Source organism: Amphiura filiformis, chromosome 3 (assembly GCF_039555335.1).
Source record: "Amphiura filiformis chromosome 3, Afil_fr2py, whole genome shotgun sequence".
Classification (NCBI taxonomy): Eukaryota; Metazoa; Echinodermata; class Ophiuroidea; order Amphilepidida; family Amphiuridae; genus Amphiura; species Amphiura filiformis.
Window position 1 is genome coordinate 15278788 of NC_092630.1, and position 17302 is coordinate 15296089.

At 35.5% G+C, this 17302-nt stretch overlaps 1 protein-coding gene and 1 long non-coding RNA gene across 2 annotated transcripts; one reads left to right on the forward strand and one right to left on the reverse strand.

Moving 5' to 3' along the window:
* The first annotated feature begins 398 nt into the window (after window positions 1-398).
* Window positions 399-7105, forward strand: LOC140147079 (G-protein coupled receptor GRL101-like). Its single transcript, XM_072168851.1, is given in 9 exon segments — window positions 399-417; window positions 1200-1320; window positions 2890-2964; window positions 3747-3818; window positions 4613-4684; window positions 4857-4928; window positions 5779-5862; window positions 6058-6836; window positions 6839-7105. Coding segments are annotated over 9 exon segments (1560 nt in total). The 3' UTR covers window position 7105.
* Window positions 7106-7336: 231 nt separating this feature from the next.
* Window positions 7337-16340, reverse strand: LOC140147638 (uncharacterized). The gene is made up of 7 exons (XR_011858370.1): window positions 16303-16340; window positions 15722-15873; window positions 15140-15286; window positions 13039-13120; window positions 12297-12433; window positions 11002-11148; window positions 7337-8606 (listed from the first exon to the last, which is right to left on the reverse strand). It is a non-coding gene; the product is annotated as an uncharacterized lncRNA (long non-coding RNA).
* Between the last annotated feature and the right edge of the window lie 962 nt (window positions 16341-17302).

Consider the following 17302-nt stretch of genomic DNA (forward strand, 5'->3'; position numbering starts at 1 on the left):
AAGCTGGTGGGCTCTTCTCTCTTTTCCTTTGTGTGCCCGCGCGTAGCATGCCTCAGTAATTAGGCGCCTTACAAGTCCTGCAAATTTAATTTAATTGTTTAACTTGTTTATCTGTGTGTTCGTTTCAGATCATAAATGTTCTGCTGAGGATTTTAAATGTAACAATACATTCTGCGTCTCACCGGCTGCCGTTTGTAATGGTTTTGACGACTGTCTCGATGCCTCTGATGAATACGGATGTGGTAATATTTTCTTCTTCGTAATATTCTTAATATCAGTCAGCAGGATATCTTTATCAATGTGACCATATCTCGCCGACACTGGTGCATTTATGGTCAACGCGCAGACAAAGTAATAAAACAAACAAAGCAATGAAATGAAATGAAATATCTGACATAATGGATAAGGATGTTAGAGGTTGGTTATTTTGTAAGACCTAAATCTTGAATGCTTCAACAGATATGACAGATGGAGACAAAACCATTGTCTCACGAAGGCCATACAAGTTTTTTAATTGAGAAAAGCATGAGTTATTATGGAAATTTTTCTTGTTACATGTGATGTTGAGATTCAGAGAGTTGTTTCTCCAGGTGCCGGATGTCGACTTTGCCTAGTGTCATGTTTGAAACCCTGCACCTTATTAATTACACTGACTGGAGAGTGTGCATTTAAACATTGTTTGATTTGATGGTGTTTTTATACAATTTTTTCACCTTGATGTGGCAGTGACATCAGTGCGCATTTAATTTAAAGCGCTGGCGTACACACACAAGCGCATAAAGACGCCGCATAAAGGCGCGCGAGAAACAGCTGCCTCAACGCGCTGACGTCACTGTCACGTCAGGGGGAACATGATATAGTTGATATTGTTTTGTGATGCTATTATATGTTGTTATAATACTTGAAGGTTTTTTTCTTTTAAAGAAACTGTATCTTGTGGTGAATCCTATAAGTGTGTTCGGACGTCACGATTTTTAGGTCAGAGATGCGTCGATTGGGATGTTGTGTGTGACACCGTTATGGACTGCCCTATAGGGGACGATGAACAGCATTGTGGTAAACTTAGTTTTTGAACAAATGAACATAAAAATGTACTAAGACTGACGAAATATTTTTTGATTGTAAATGTGAAAACATTTATGATCTCTTTCTGAGTAACAGAGCTGTGTATTACTCATTTTCATTTATTACGCTTCTAGACCGTAAAAAATGTCCGACGAACTGCTATTGCGAATACAGTGGTGTGGAACTCATAACACGTTGTAATGGCGGATGGCAACCAATGACAATTGAAGAAACCGCAGGAACGACGTTTTCTCTGTAAGTTACAATGTTTTTCTGTATGGGTTTATTTCTCAGTTTATCACATTTGAATCCCTGAATGAGTCAAACATTTAGTTTAGCATTGCTCGACGGAAACCTAGAGCCATATTATAACATTTGCTGAGGAGATCGCCTTCGAAAAAATTCTAGACACTCTGCAAAAATCAAGACTCTAGGTGCTGTAGTTTTGTCAAAATCTGAGATTTTGAATAAAACGATGGAACCGGAGTTTTATTATTACAATGGAAATATTAGTCGAACACGTATGCACAGTATATACACGGCGTGCGGGATACACATACACACACACCCCGAGGATCGTCCCGTTGTACAACCGCGGGAGTAACATGCATGGACGCTAGTAGTAAATTCCAATTTTCTATGCTTTACCCCACTTGTTCGGCTCAAAATTAAAAGGGGACATATCTGACAGTAAAAGCTAACATTTTATGGAAAATAAATACTAATCTATTTTTACAGAAATGTTATAATATGGCTTTGATTGTTTGAGTGTTTTAACGCCACAACTAAGCATTAACTAAATAACTGGCGTGGTTGAGGGAATAAAATCATATACTTTTGGATTTTAACGATTAACCACACCGTTCTTGAAATATAAGAATATTACGAAACGCCCTCATTGTCAAACCTTTGTACGGATTCAAATACCAATCGATGATCTGTATTCGGAGTGCTAATCACTGCGGATCATCAGCGCATGAGTTTTATTGTAACTGAAAGATAGGAGACAAAAATCTGTGATCGGTTGAATAATCCGTGAAAAATCTTTGATCCAACGCAGATTTTTAAAGAATTTTTCAACCAGTCACAGATTTTCTCAGCAAATGTCTCCGCGGAAATGTGGTACTTTCGTAAAATTCTTTTATTTTAAAAACAGAGCGGTCAGTTGTTTTAACTTTAAAAAGTTCAAAAGTATGTGATAGCTGATATATTCCTCAACCACATCGGTTTTAGTTATGTTTGCTTTATGCCTTAAAGTACCCAAAAAAACTTCTTAAAAGATGAAATGAACAATCCCTATGGTAAACTAAGCACTTACCCTTTTATAACAATTCAATTTCGAGTTAAAATATAATTTCAAATACATTGATAAAAACATCAAAGAAGTAAGATTTTACCCAATGTTAAAAGTATTGATATCATATTTAGTAAGCTATTCTTTTCACACTATACAAATACTTCCAACACATCAGACTTTATAATAACTGTCTAGCAATACGTAGGTTCTGGGTTTAAGCATCTCTAACTTCCACCCACGTATTGCTCTTTCAAACTTCCGTCACGTAATTACTTATGAAGACATATGAATAACCTATGAAGACAATTCTGTCCATATCTAGTTTCTAATTTGTCTGAATGGGTAACTAATTGAAGATGTAAATGAAGAAAGGGTTTGAAAAGAGTAATCAGTGGGTGGGAATTAGAGATGATTGAACTCAGGACCTCTGTATTTCTTTACCTTCGCTAAATCATGAAGCAACCAACTACCCTTTCGATTTCGAGTTAAAATATAAAATTATGTTTTATTTTCTATATTTGTAACAGCGAATTGACAGGAGGAAATCTGTCATCTTCTATTGAACAAGGAGCTTTCAAATCTCTGAGAGAACTGCGGGTGTTGTGAGTAAAAAACCAAAGAAGCAAAAATCAGCCTATTGATCAAATAAAAGCATAATATCGTTCTTCGTGAAGACGGTTGGAGCACATTGAAAAGAACCGTTTTTCGTGAAGCACTTTTTTCCATACGTTTATTTGGCTGCCTAATTTTGCATAAAAAATTCTCTTTTTTATTGTGTACGAAGTCAAATTAGAGCTCACTTATTTCCAGCCTGGTTGTGGTACTGGGCTATTCCAGTTGAAATCTATACACCCTTATGGAAAACATGTACTAGACTTTCAACATAGGGAGTGTGAATTTAAAATGGAGTTACCTGAATGAGTGATTCCATTTTTAATCTACACCCCATATGATTATGTCTTCCATGAGTGTGTGGAGTTCAACCGGAATAGGCGTTACACGACACCCATCTTTCCACTCGTCAACATACTTATGAAAATTTTAAGAAACTAGTCTGATGGTAACTCGGAGGGCACGGTAACGCAGCAGTGTAGACTTCTACACATAATCACGGGTAGCTCGAGGCGTGGGTTCGAACCACTCATGCAAAACGCGCTTGCTTACCACCCAGGTGTAATAAATAGCTGTTAGGGGATAATAACAACATAAGGGCTGAGCGGAGCTGCGCTTTGGTTGCGCCGTATTGAAGCTAAATGATTCTGATTTATCTCGGTGACAGCGGAATGAAATAAACTGTTGTAAGTGTGCTGGTACCTGACCACGGCGAAATGAAATCCCAAACATGTTTTTAAACTTTCATTTGATATGTGACATTTCTCTTTAGATCGCTGAGTAACAACAGCATAACTCACCTACAAAATGATTATTTCTACGGTCTAGATAATCTGACATGGCTGTAAGTAATAATTATAGAATCAATAAGCATTATCTTTTTCAGCATTAAATAAATTTTATATAGATTCAGCACGGTGACCTGGTTGTTACGTGATCAGTTCGAGTCATGTCGTGGCCAACGTATTTTTTTCATTGGGTAAGGCACTTAATCCCGGTTGCTTTACTCCACCTAGGTGTACAAATCGTACAGGCGCCGTTGTCAATGAAAGCCACATGGGTGTGATATATCTAGTAAAAGCGGAAAATGTAAATGTAAAGCGCTTTCACCAGATCAAAAATTGATTTTCGGCTTAAAAATTCTACGGACATGGGATTTTAACCAAATTTACTCCTAAATATAAAAACTAACAAGCAACTAAGGAAAATGAAAATCATGGAATTTACTGTAGAAACCTATGGTAGGCCTCACCACCCCCTCCCATGGTAATCTTTGATGGTCGGTCCTACCCTGGATAAGATGATGGGTATAAATTTTATCACTAAAATGAGCACAAATGATAGGTCTACGATTATCATAAGTCGCTTGGGTAAGTTTAGGGATGTTGGTACAATCCCCCGTCCGTAGTTCTCGGGTTAAGGGGTCTTATTCTTTTTCAGACAAGGCCCTATTGAAAAGTAAACATGACCTACGCCATCACGTTTGCGATTGCCATGTTATTTGCTTGAAAACTGAAATTTAACTGCAATAATAAACAAAGTGAGGATAACATAAAAATCGTGTCGATTTTCACTACATTTAAAGTGATCAAAATGTTGTTATTGTATTAATTTATCATATGCTATCTTTTTTATTAGGGACTTATCACATAACAACATTCAAGTACTCCAGGACCTCGTCTTTGAGTATCTAAGTTCTCTTGAAGGATTGTAAGTTGCCTTTATATTTGTTTTTTTCGAAATCAAATGAGCGGGCGATGAAAAAAACAAGACAAAATGTGCATATAGTGTTCTTAGTTATCACCACACCCCAATGCGTACTTCCTGACTTTATTTATTTTATAACAAGTTGTGAATTATGTTTTGTTTTTTTTTACTACAGAGCACTTCTTGATGTACCACTTAGAAGAATTGCGAGTTTTGCATTTCGTGGGCTTTCACGTCTGCAAACAATGTAAGATGATAAAGATATAAAATTACCGGTATTGTAAATAGGAACACCACGATATAAACCTATGTAAATGAATATGTAGCCATTTAAAGTGTTCTATCATTAGGCGACGGCTCCCTATTTAACGTTAGTTATGGATATTTAATTATCTTATTAATTTTTCACCCTGGTAAGTCAGGTGGAAAATAAAGAAAATAATTAAATATCCAAAGCTAACGCTAACTAGGGCGCCTCCGCCTAATGCTTGCGAAGCACACAAACATAGAAGAACTGTAAAAAATACGCCGGTTTCATGGCATAATCTGACTTGTATGACGTTTCATGAGTATCGTATATTGACGGTGATTATAACAAAGAACAGGCTACTCGTCTAATTTCGGCATTGCATAGGTTACAATTACAAACATTTTCGTGGTAAGCTATTTTGCCAATCAACCATATGTGCTGCGTGCATGTGTATTTCTATCAAAACAAAACAAGACCAGCCAGTCTAGCCTTGACTATGCCAATCCTACGAGCATGTTCTAGGCCTATGTCTATGATTAAGGCCTTGTGTTTTAATATAAAAACAAATACCTATGGTTTCCAGTTCACCTCGGGAATCAATAGATTCCACCAGATCCCCTCATGAGCAGTAAAATGTATATACTCACATGGTATGACAATAATCTATGTGATATCATTATATGAAAGAAATATTGCCTGCCTATTATGCATACAATATTATTCGGTCAATGTTTGACCGACGTATGGCGTTTTGGTTTGTGCTACTCTTCCGATTCTAATTTACCATTGGCTCTTTCTTTTCCGTGCTTTTGCTAATAAATTGTGTTACTCATATAATTTATTTCAGGATTCTCATCAGAGGTGATGTGGTTAAGCAACCATTACAGATTGACCAAAATGGCTTGAAACGTCTTTCGTCTCTCAAACAGCTGTAAGATAGTAACATATTTAAACCAGAACAAGCTAAAAGAATCCAATACCACATTTATTCGAACAACTGTAAAGATTTCAATGCTCTGAAGAAAGCATTAAATTTCACATTCTTGTGTAAGTTGTAAAAGACGTTTGATATCTTCGATGGGTATAATTATCTGCTCTTAACAAAACAAATCTTTATATCTTCCAGGTTTGTTGATGATCATCGCATCTGTTGCGATTTTAATTTTGATGCACTGCAGGATTGTACGTCTCTAGAACCGCAATCTCCGCTCTTCAAATGTGGTAGTCTTATGCAAAACACATTCTTGCGAATAAGTATGTGGGGCTTAGGTTTTAGTTCCTTGTTTGGAAACTTTCTGGTAATCATTTCAAGGCTATTATCTAAAGAATCTTCTATTCAGTCGTTACTCATTCTTAATCTAGCCATATCGGATTTTATAATGGGTATCTATATGATCATTATAGCGTCTGTCGATGTATACTATGATAAAGAATATTACAACTACTCTGATGCATGGCGATCAGGTAACTTGTGCCGATTAGCGGGATTTTTGTGTATGTTGTCAAGTGAAGCCTCCGTAGGATTCTTGACATTGCTGAGTATCGATCGCTTTATATCTATCACATTTCCATTCAGCATATACCGTCTCACTGAATCGTCTGCAAAGACGCTCTCTTTGTGTCTCTGGATAGTCGTTCTTTGTCTCAGCGTAGTTGCCGTTGTTTTTGCCGATTCTGAATCGGACTTCTACGGTCTCTCCGATGTTTGTGTTGGCTTGCCTTTGATAACTAGACCCACATCATACTCGGTTACTACAAATGCGATTGATAATTCTTTAGGTGGAAATATCTTTAACATCCCAGTTGCCGAGGACACCAAACCTGCGTGGTATTTTTCGATTGTTATTTTCTTGGGTGTTAATGCGTTGTGCTTTCTTACAGTGTTCATATGTTACACTGTGATTTTTTCAAGGCTAGGTCGTCCGCTAGAAGTATTAGACGCAGTAAAGACAATGATAATGAAATCAAAATGGCGATCAAGATGGCGATTATAATCGGTACGGATTTTCTATGCTGGATGCCAATCATCATAATGGGTATATTATCGCAAACTGGGATTGTTGTTATTCCGGTGACAGCTTATGTTTGGTCTGTTGTCTTTATTCTACCCATCAACTCCTCTCTTAATCCATACTTATACACCATATCCACGATGTTTGTGAGTAAAAAGTAGTACATGATAAAAAACAAAAAATCGATAGAAAACCAACTGGGCCTCGTGGTCGGAATAAGCAGAAAGTTTTGACGATTAGCAAGAAAGCCGCTAATGCAAACACGGGTAGTACTGGTACGAAATGAAATAATTAAGTTACAAAGATGCTGTATCTAAAAACATGCATTACGTGAGTAAACAAGAATGGACATTTATTCGAAAACACAAGAGTCATATAATTGTTGATGAAAAATTATGTACATATTTATTGTCCAGAATTGTATATCAGTGTTTACCAAATTTATTCTAAAAAATGCCTTACGTGAGTAAAATAAAATGGTGTTTAATTATACAGCATCATAATTAAATAATTGTTGATGTTAAAGTGTGTATATAATATATTCAGTGTACAATAATATATTTCATTGCTTACTACCTACATAATATTATATACGAAGTGAGTATAATGTGTGATGATGATGAATCTAAATGAATGCCTTATCTGAGTAAATAGCATGAAAATTCGTAAAAAAAGCACACTCGGTGTTCGATGTAATCATTTATTAATTTTTCTAAGAAAACATTATATAATTTTCAATTCTAGATCTGAACAATACCAATAGCTATATATGAATACACACATATATAGTTTAGCAATTTTAAACACATGTTTTCCAGTCTTTATCAAACTTTTTATTAAATTGTATATTTGTGTTGAAACTGAGGGCGCTATTTACATATATTTTAATTTAGCCTGCTATGACTTATTCCTTTCACTTCATGGTAAATTTTTTAGAAAATTTCCTTGCTATTTATTACTCATTTTTCTGAAATATTAGACAAGTGTCCACCCCGTTGTAAAGATGCAAACAAGATTTCAGATAAAAGTGCCAGCAATGTTCACGAGAGCCGTGCACGAGAGCCAAATAATTGTCGATGTTAAAGTATTATACATGATAATACGAGTTGGTCATTGTGTAATAAATAGAATAATTATATGCGATACGAAGTCAAATAGCGTTATGATTTATCTAAAAACATGCCTTCTGTATAGCAACGTTGGCACAGTATTTTGTGGGACATGACAGCACATCAGCCATATCGAATTGCTTCTGAATAATTATAAGGAATGTCCTGATATCAAAAAAAATTGATTTTTTAATACCATACAACATAATACAAATTTAATGACAAATTACACATGTATTAAAATTGATATTTTTTTATTAGTATTATTTAACAGTCCTCGAATTAAACTTTATAAATCGAATAATATGTACTTAAAGTGTACTTAGCTGGAAGGAAAAGCCGTCCATCATTTGATAAGTATCACCTTTCGTATTGAAGATACAAATTTAGGTCTTTTTATATTTCCATTTTTGCCAAAGAGTTCCTTTGATGTAAATTTTATGTTTCAAATATATGGAGTCATATTGCTGTAGATCTGGGAATAGTCGTAATCCAGTAAGGAGTTCAACATCTTGGATAGTAGCTATGTTTCTCGCAAGATAATCTTGAGGATGCTGAAAGTACAAACCGTTTTGAAAACAAGTTTACAGTCTTAATCGAAATTGTTGTATTGTAAAATTATAACAATAATAAGAAATACATATAAATAAAAGGAACAAATTAAAATACCAAAAGCATTTGATACAGTTAATAGGGTTCGTTTATCGGTCGAGCTCAAAAACAATTCATTGGTTAATTGAATTGTGTAAAAAGGAACAGTGTTAATTTAGCTATTTTCACGCATATTACTTTGGTAACGTGTAAAATTTACTTTTATGCTGTAAACAACAAATCCGAGATCACAAAAGAAAAACAAAGCTTTTCACACACTTCTAAAAATTATTCCCATATTTCTTTAGAATTTAGGGAGTGTTCATAAATACTTTGGTGGGGGGCTGGAAAATATTTTTTCATGTCGAAATTTTTAACCCCCTCTTCGCGAACCCAAAACTTTTTTGACCCCCCCCCCTCTTAATGGACCTAAAACTTTTTTGACCCCCCCTCATATTAGGTTCAAAACTATTTTGACCCCCCCTCATGTGTACACTATTTTCGCCCATGATGGGGATGAAAATGCCTTTATTGTGACAATGTGCGCATACAGCGCGCAAACGTTTTGTATTTTACACTATTTTGGCCCCTGATCAGGGTGAATTTGGGTGGAAAAGGGGTTCCTTGCCACTATTCTTTTCCTTTGCCCTCCAGATTTTATCTTTCATTTTTCATTCATCTTTGTCATGGGGGCACTTTCCCCCCTTGCCCCTGGCTAGGCTAACTGCCGAAATGGGGTGTTTTGCTATTTGCTGGGCCAGTTCATTGTGATCGCGAAGCGCAAAATTGTGCAATTTTACCCTATTTGGGCCCTTTTCGATGTGCTAAAAAAGTTGCATAGGGCAGTTATTGTTTTTTTTTCTCCTACTAGGATCTTTAGGGGGATTTCCCCCATGGAAAAATTAGGGGGTGGCAACGTGTACCCCGGTTCTCCAAGATTCCTCCGCCTATAATTGTAAAGCAACATGATTTAGTTGATAATAAATTAATAATCTGTACTGCATGAAACATTATTGTAAAAATTGTCAACACTAAAGAAGAACAAAGTTATTGCAGTCTTTTGGTGATTAAAAGAGCAGATCAGAAGGAACTGACACAAACCTCAAAATTAAGTTATAGACAACAAGACAATTTTTAACACTTCATACTTATATTGAATGACTTTTCAAAATACATAAAGGACCTGATCAAATGCCCTTATCTGGAATGAACTTTTGTTCTGGTTTTAGGAGAACATTTGCGCTCGTAGCGCGCGAATTTTTTTAAATATTTTTTGCTTCAGGACTAATGTTGCGAAAGTTTTTACACCCCCCTCTACGTGCCCAAAAACTTTTTAACCCCCCCTGTTCATACACCCAAAACTTTTTTAACCCCCCCTCTTCAGAACTCCTAAAATTTTATGACCCCCCCTACATATTTTCCAGCCCCTACCTACCAAAGTATTTATGAACACTCCTTACAAATAAAAAAACAAATTAGTTCTCATAACGTAAACGGTTCAATTCAGTCAATTTTAGCGTTTAGGAATATTATTGCACAAAGCACGACAGTGGTCCTATAGTTTAGACAATTATTATTGATCATATTATAGGCTTGTATACAACCAATTTGATTAAAACTTGAGAATTCTTCCAAATTGATAAGAATTGGACAAAACTATGAGAATTGAAAATTTTCCCATTTCTATGAAACTTTCTCATCCAAATGAATAAGAAATACTAACGTATCAACAACCTTGTATTAAATGAGAAATCTAACACGATGATACAATGTGACAGGTTGTTCACACGTTAATTGGTATTTCTCATTAATTGGGATGAGAAAGTTTCATAGAAATAAGAAAAATGTTCAATTCTCATAGTTTTACCAATTCTCCCAATTTCGTCGCTTTGAACAATTTTCATCATAAATTTTCACCATTGCATATACTAGGTTAAGAATTTACTTCTACAGAAAGTAAAACAATCAGAACAACAAACACGTGACATAAATATATGTGTCCAATGTCCAATTTGTAAACAAAAATGTGTTACAGCCTGTACGTAATGCGATTAAATCGTTTATACTTATATTAGCATCAGATCAGAGAGATTGTACATATTATCTCTGGGAGGTACAAAAATTAGCAGAATATCTAATCTCTTGTTTTACAAGAAAGTAGCAGCTGTTCATAGCGGATTCATGTTTAATAGAGAGGTCTAGTTTCCTTGATACTATACACCTACGTGCAAAGTTCCAGTTTCGGCGGTTTTGTGTGTGACGTCACGATCACATCTTGCGTTTCTTTATGATTTGCACCCGGGATTTCCACAACATCTAAATCTACGCCATTCTACGGGATTCCAAGCTGTTACTCACCTCACACGTTTGGATGCCATTTTTATTTGATAGAATGAAAGTCAGTGGCTCTAATTTGTCGCAGTTCTTACTCATGTCATGGCCATGTGCACAGCGAGTTACCACACAAAATAATGCGTAGGTAACAAAGTATTACCAAACTTGGTCCTGTAGAAAAATAATAATGTTTGAGACGATGAAAATGACATAAAGATGATATGGTTTAATATTTAACGAAAACTTGTATATTAATTTGATATTTTCTTCTTTGATAACAAGGAGCTTTATAGTCTTATATCTAGAATTACTTCACATGTGTGCCAATTGCACTATTCGGAAGCAAGCGGAACTTACACAAGCATGGCTTTCTTTTGATTTAAGGATAATTCAATCATATTGGAAGTCAGGCAGGCCAATCGTCGCACGATTGGTTTTTATCCACAGGGTATTCTCCAGTGCTCCCATCTGCACCCGTCGCATCCTTTATCTTGTGATTGTTCGCCCAATCTTGGAATATGGTAGTGTCACATGGCATCCCTTAAACACTACCCTGACCAATCGCCTTGAGGCTTGTCAGCGTTTCGCCGCCAGGGTTATCTTGCAGTCCTGGAATCTCAGCCACGAGGACCTTCTCCTGAAGTCTGACCTTGCTCTCCAAACGCAGGGACTATGCTACTCTCTGTCACCTGTATAAGATCCTCCTAACCCTACAACCATCACCCACGACCTTCACTCCGTAATCTGAACTCACAAGCCATCGTTCCTCCTTTCCGTCGTCTGACCTTGTGCCAAAAATCCTTCTACCCTTATGCTCCGACACTCTGGAACTACCTCCCTGAGGACATTATCCAATGCAATTCTCTGCAATCCTTTAGAGTCAGCCCTCCGTGCCCATCTTGGCTAGCCAGTTCCTAATCGTTTTGGTGTTTGTTTTTCTGTGTTTTTGCTGTTTTGCTGTTTTGATGTTTGACCTCCCTTTTAATTTATTGCTTTTTGCAATATTGGCTGTGCCAGGCCTATGGGCCGAATGGTACAAATAAATAAAATATTTCGATATTTCATATACAACGATGCGTCCGCGTCCTCTGCGTGGTTTACTTCGCGAGGGCTGCTTATTAACAACGAACACAAGCGATTAATGTCAGTTAATCATTAATCAAGAAGACCGATGATTTCTCTGTTAATATCAGCAATAAAACTACAGAATAATCCACATAGCAATTGTGGTTTTGCCCTTGATACCTCCAACTGAACTGGCTTGAATTGTTTGCAGTAGATAAGTGTCCAAAGTGATGGCATTTGCTTTTTAAACCTACCCGTTATTATCTGTCGTGTTCATGGGGTCTCGAATACCGTTGAAGTCAAAGTCAAATATTGGCCCAGCTACTACGTTGATACCATTGTACTCATTCGCCCAGAATAACAAGTGAGCTGGATATTACAGCCCACAGATCTGTAAAAAATAGAGAATGTTGATCTTTTTCTTGAAAATTATACCATAATTTGATATGATACGGTGTTAGGCTAAACAAATGTTATGTCTAAAAGCCGCCGCGTGCGTTTTTTTTTCCTTCATCCAAACGTCAGCTTGTTTTTCTTTCTTTTTTTTTTCTTTCTTCCTTTTTAGTTTTTTGTCGTACGCGTAAAATCATGAAATTCTGAGACAAATTTGGAAGAAAAATTACTTGATTCGATATTCGCATTGTTTAGGTATAATATAAATATAAAACAATTGATATTTGTACTTCAATTGTTTAAGTCGACCACAATTTAAAATCTCTTTAAAAAATACACAAAAATCTTTAAAATATAAAAAAGCACTCAGATTCGTTTTGAAACTGCCATAGGTTTTGAGACATAACAATTTTTGTTTAGCCTATTTAGTTTTATTGATATGACAGATATGATATGATATGTTATATTTAATGATATGATATGATATGATATGTATTATGATATCATAATACTCTGGTATGTTAATCTTCAGTCTTTGCAGCAAAATCGCTGTAGATAGGTGTATTTTGTTGTGGATTTAAATAACAAGATCCTATCAAAAACCTTCAATGAATCCAGGAAATTGAGGGACCATATTTGATGTAATTCAGGGCGTTCATCGAATCTCCAATGGTATCTGTCATATCTGCAAAAAATATATAAAAATGCATGTTTATTAGTTTAAAACTTATATTTCACTAATTGAATTATTTCAAATGAGCATTTGAGGTAATACAGTTTTTAAAGATTTGTTTCTCCCCATTTATATACACACTGACCAAAAGAAGAATTGAATTCCGTTTGAATGCAAAGTTGAAGAAACTAAAATGTCCAGATACTTTTGCAATGGTCACCAAAATTAGTTTCAACATGTATAGGGTAATTAATATTGGTAGTGTGAAACGATTCATGAATGTGTTGGGGAAAGTATTACTGAGTCTTAGAAGACTTTAGGGTCTGGGGGACTCAGAGGACTCAGAAGAAAGAAAGGTCACGTGGCTATCCCACAAGGCATCGGCTGACCTTGATCACACCAACATTATGTATCATGTATTCATTTCGTGCAAGAGGTCAGCTATCTTTGACCGTTATTTTTGAATAAGTAACCTTTTTCCGTAACCATTTACCGATACCTTAACCTTGCAGAAACTAATTAAACCATTTTGCGACCATTCTAAAGGTCTTTGGTGATTTTGTGGACAAAAGTGTATTGGTCTTTTTGTTGAAACGGATTTCCATAATTCCGCCATTATAAGCACTAAAATATGGGCATGATGTCACCACATGTGACACCTGTCATCCCATTGATTAGCCTAATCTTGCTTATTTCATGTAAATAACAAATTGTCATTAAGGCAGCTGTGTACTCTCAGACATGCATGTAGTAAAAGTGCCATAACTGTGTAATTATTCACGCAAGACATGTAAAAGTATACATTTTTATAAAGGCAATACATCAATGAATCTTAATATAAATACAGATTTGGTGTAAAAACAACAATTATGAAGAAAATCACAAAAAAGTGAATTTTTGGCAATTTTTTGTTCGGTACATCATAACAAAAAAACACTCTTTCCAAAAATGTTTGTTTTGTTATTTTCTTAATCTTCAGACATCATTCCAAAAACGTTTTTTTAGTTTTTTGATATTGGCCTTATTTTTTTAGATATTGACCATATAAGGCATCAAAATGAACTTTTTAAAATTCACAAACGCCTAATTGCACAAAATGATGCCTAAAATCGGAAATAGACCAAAATATAATAAAATGAGAAAACCGTTTCTTAAGTCGATCATGCTTTTTATGATGAGCATAATTGCTTACCTATAGATGCTGTATTTATTGAGTTATCGTGTACCTAAATCGTCATTTTACCGAGAAAATGAACATTGAAATAAAGGCCGTTGAAGTTTAAAGAGGTCACATTTTGCACTTTGATCGAAGCTCACAGGAGAATGCGGCAGTTCTCGTTTTTCTACCTTACATTACGTGAACATCGGGTAAATCCACAGTTTGGGGCGAAATCTATTCATATCTTGGTGTTTAAATCGGGGAAAGAACTTAAAAATTCACATTTTATCAGCTAAAACGGAGCCATTTGACCGCAAGGTTTTATGAAATCAGTGCTTCCGTGGTGCTTCCATAAGATGCGCCGCGCATGCAGATAAGCGTTGCGTATGCGTAGCGTATCTGTGTGTTAACAAATTGCGCGTCTACAAAACGCGATGCGTTGTTGCGCGCGTATACCCCGATGGTACAACAAAGATTTTCTTTCCTTTTAAATTGCGGAAACGAGTGAAATAGTGAAATAAAATCCATAAAATAGAGCATTTGGAGTTAACAAATCTGGATTTTCTTTCCTTGTATTTATAAAAACATTACAAAATAAATACATTTCAAAAAAGCTCAATTTCGAAAGAAACAATGTCTAGAGTGGCACAGCCGCGTTAAATACGTAATATCAACAGGATATTGGATGAACTTGGATGTTTACCGATTTCTTCTTTTTCAGCGATGTTGCAATACTTTTGGTGGGACTTTGGCCAGTGTGCGTATATACCAATTTTTTTCAACATGACATGAATCAAAATGAATAATAACATCATGAAATACATTCTTAGGATGTTGTATTCAAGTGATACAACATGTCAGTGATTCCGTACCTGGTTGGTATAAATAACCCATGGTCACATTCTCTATCTCTCCTGATAGGAAACCATAATCTGTACAATTTGAAGACATTTCGGTGTAAATTCTCGTCCGTCAGGTCTAATGGTACAATTTGAAACTGCAACAGTGTCACCGCGATCCTACAAAATGAGCACAGTCAACCAAACTTATTATCATCATCATTATTATTGTTATAATCATTATTCTTATTAATATATTTAAAAGCCCCATTTTACCTATTATGCTAACAATTTCACAATACAATCAAAATGTTTATAAGTAGCTATTCAAATGTCTTTAATCGTATAACGAGGTAACTGTTTTGAATATCTATAGAATAACTACCGTACCCTAATCCCAAACAGAGGGTGTGGTAGGTCATGTTTTTGTCAGAAGGTTTAAAACGTCAGTGGCGTAGCGTCATACCCCCAATCGACTGCAGGATAATAGGATAAAAAAAAAAAACGGCTTGTACCCTCCAATCAGAGCCGGTGTGCCTCCATCATGGTCAGTGCCCCCACCCCCCCCATTGTATGACCCACGCTACCCCACTGTAAACGTAATACATTACTTACCCTCTTTTCTATAGTATATGATGAAAACAATGGCATATTAACATCATGACTGAATCCTGTGATGTAATTACTCTGAATTAATTCACAATAGTTGCTCTTAAAATCAACTTGTGGTAAACCAAATGGTGTATGGGTGTCTTTCGCGGCCATTTCTGAAGAAGAAAAAACAATCATGAACAATTCTTTAAAAGCTTTAACCAACGGCATTTGATGACATATATTGCGTTATTTGCTGTGTTGTTTTACACGCGTTGTATACAAGGGTGTCCCTGAAAGAACGGTACCGTTGAAAATTAAGTATTTCAAATGGGTTAAACTGGCTTTTTATCCTGTCGTGTTTTTGAATCAGTTTTCTAGTATCATTGAAATCCATCCGCGCTAATTATGCTTGATTGAAGTTCTGGTCTCAATAAAGTGAGAAAACAATTAAAAATGAAACCTTAATTTTTATTGATTATATCCTTGATGGGCTAAATTTGTATCCTCCTCCGTTTTGACTCCCCACATTTACTTTCTATCCTGAGGGTTGCTTTTTCGCCCCTCTCTTCCTTATCCATTCTTGTTTTTTGCGTTTCTCGTACCTTCCGTGCTGGAGAGGTCCAATTGCGTATCAAATTCTGTATCAGACTGTTGATCACATCCTTTGTAAAAACAACACAAAATCATACATTATTAAGTACGGTACTTTGTTTGACTAATTTTGAAATTATCAACAGTGGAATTTAAAATGAAAATGTTCTCGTTTTGAAACAATGGGATAGATCGCTAACACATGTTAATTGTAAAATCTCATTCATTTGTATGAGAAAGCATGCTACCACATTAGGTTGAAAGTTTCATAGAAACGAAAACATTTTCAATTCTCAAGGTTTGTTCAATTCTAGTTATGTCCAATTCTCGTCGCTTTTTCTCATTAATTCTCAATATAAATTTCCACCAGTGTATATGAATTGAAGCATATTTATCTTCGTTATTTGATCTCATTTATATTAATTGTTTATATAGTATTATTGTATTGTTGAAAATATCTGACATACTTAATTACTTACACTAAGATCACACCTACACCCAGACATATCTTTGGCAATCCCATCGTGATATTCCTGATCTGATTTGGGATATAGGCACTCTCCTGGTATTCCAATTGGTGCTGGAGTTGGTGGGAGTGGGTTTGATGATTCAATACCTGATGGAAGACTCTTACTCTGGTTCCATTATTTGCGAAGGCTCTAATTCCAGTATTTCTACGCATAAGTTAAAAAGTGAATTTTATGAACGCATTGAGTTTATAGCAAAAAACTGATTAAATAAATGGCTTTTTCTTATTTTGCATTCTCACACACAAACTATGTAATCCAATTCTCGCATTTGTAACGTCTTATATGTGCATGTTGCCCTCATATTAAATTTAATTCATACGAAACCATATCATCTTTACCACATTACTGTTGTATAACTCGATATTCTGGGAACGGTTTATTTGGCAGACTTGCTTAAACGCAGGTCCATATGCCATAAACAGCGCCTGCAATGTTTAAACAAAAGTATTTTGATTTGTTTTTCAAAAAAGGATAAACCATT